The following is a 1,207-nucleotide window of genomic DNA, read 5'->3' as shown; positions in this document are numbered from 1 at the left end:
CCCTCCAGCCCTGGCACTCCCTGTTTTGGGCCCCTCCAGCCCTGGCACTCCCAGTTCTGGCCCCTCCAGGCTCGGCCAGGCTCTGGTCTCCGGGGTATCCGCTACCTGAGGGCAGGCTGATGTTGTTGCTGTCCCTCAGTTTGAGGCGGCTCCGCCTGAAGTGGCCCCGCCGCTTCTTGACGCGAGGCCTCTCCTGGCTCAGCTGGTCCATGAGCAGGTGCAGCTCTCGGCCCACGATGTCCATCTCCCGCTCGGCCAGCTCCTGCTCCCGCCTCCGAAGCTGCTCCTCCTGCCACTTCTGCTCCTGGGCCGCTCTCAGGAGCTCTTCCTCCCGGCTCCGGAGCTCCTGGCGCACAGGGAGGGCCGGGGGCTCAGTGGCCCGGCTCCCCTCCCCCTTGTGTCCCTGCCCCCTCCGCACAGGGCGCCCCCATCCTCACCTTCTCTTTGGTCCGAAGGTCGTCAAACATGTGTTGAATCTCCTGTTTCCAGTCCTCCTGGAGGGAGTGGAAGGACTCGAGCGGCATCTGGAACAGGGCTGAGCGCTCGATGGCCTCCAGGCGACTCAGGATGCTGTCGAAATCCGGCCTCTGGTGGGGTTCCGGGTCCCAGCACTCTGTGTGGGAGCAGATGGCACCGGGGATGGCCTTAGGGGGCACGAGCGGGCAGGCGCCCCAGGGAGCAGGTCCAATCACTGGGATTTAAAGAACTCCCAATATGGTGGGAGTCGGGGGGTGTGACTGGGCGACCTTAGTTGCCAAAGGCCCCTTCACTGCTCCGGACCTCAGGCTCTGCTCGGTTAAATGAGGCCTGGGATTAGATGACCCCCGAGAACCCTTCCAACTCTCGGTCTAAGGCCCTGTGAACTTCCTGGCAACAAGAGCCCCCTGGAAGGGGAAAGAGACGGAACCCAGAGGGGGCAGGGAGTTCCCCATCACTCACAGGTGGCCTCTGCTTAGTCTGAGGCTAGCTCCCGCTTAGGATAACCTAGAACATCTCTGAGGTTCCCTCTCATGCGAGATTCCGAGGTTCCCATCAGAGGTAGAACTCCTGGGGAACACGGTCTTGGCCCCCAAACTCCAGGCCGTAGGACGGAGGATGACTCATCAGAGTTGTCCGAGGCTCTTGCCCTGGGACACTGGCTGACCCACGTCACCCCCATTGAGGATTTGGGTAGGATTTACCTTTGAGGTGATATAAAAGGAGGACA

The 1,207-nt window shown here is 62.3% G+C and overlaps 1 protein-coding gene across 1 annotated transcript; it reads right to left on the bottom strand.

The window, feature by feature from the left end:
• Positions 1-48: 48 nt before the first annotated feature.
• Positions 49-613, bottom strand: LOC123256414 (mitogen-activated protein kinase kinase kinase 10-like; the record flags this gene model as incomplete). Its single annotated transcript, XM_044685033.1, has 2 exons — positions 49-346; positions 438-613. Coding segments are annotated over 2 exons (474 nt in total), but the record flags the coding sequence as incomplete, so codon positions are not given.
• Positions 614-1,207: the final 594 nt, after the last annotated feature.

This window comes from Gracilinanus agilis, unplaced genomic scaffold, assembly GCF_016433145.1.
Source record: "Gracilinanus agilis isolate LMUSP501 unplaced genomic scaffold, AgileGrace unplaced_scaffold58713, whole genome shotgun sequence".
In the NCBI taxonomy this organism is placed as follows: domain Eukaryota; kingdom Metazoa; phylum Chordata; class Mammalia; order Didelphimorphia; family Didelphidae; genus Gracilinanus; species Gracilinanus agilis.
Note: the sequence above shows the minus strand (reverse complement) of the source record. Positions and strands in the feature narration are given on the sequence as shown.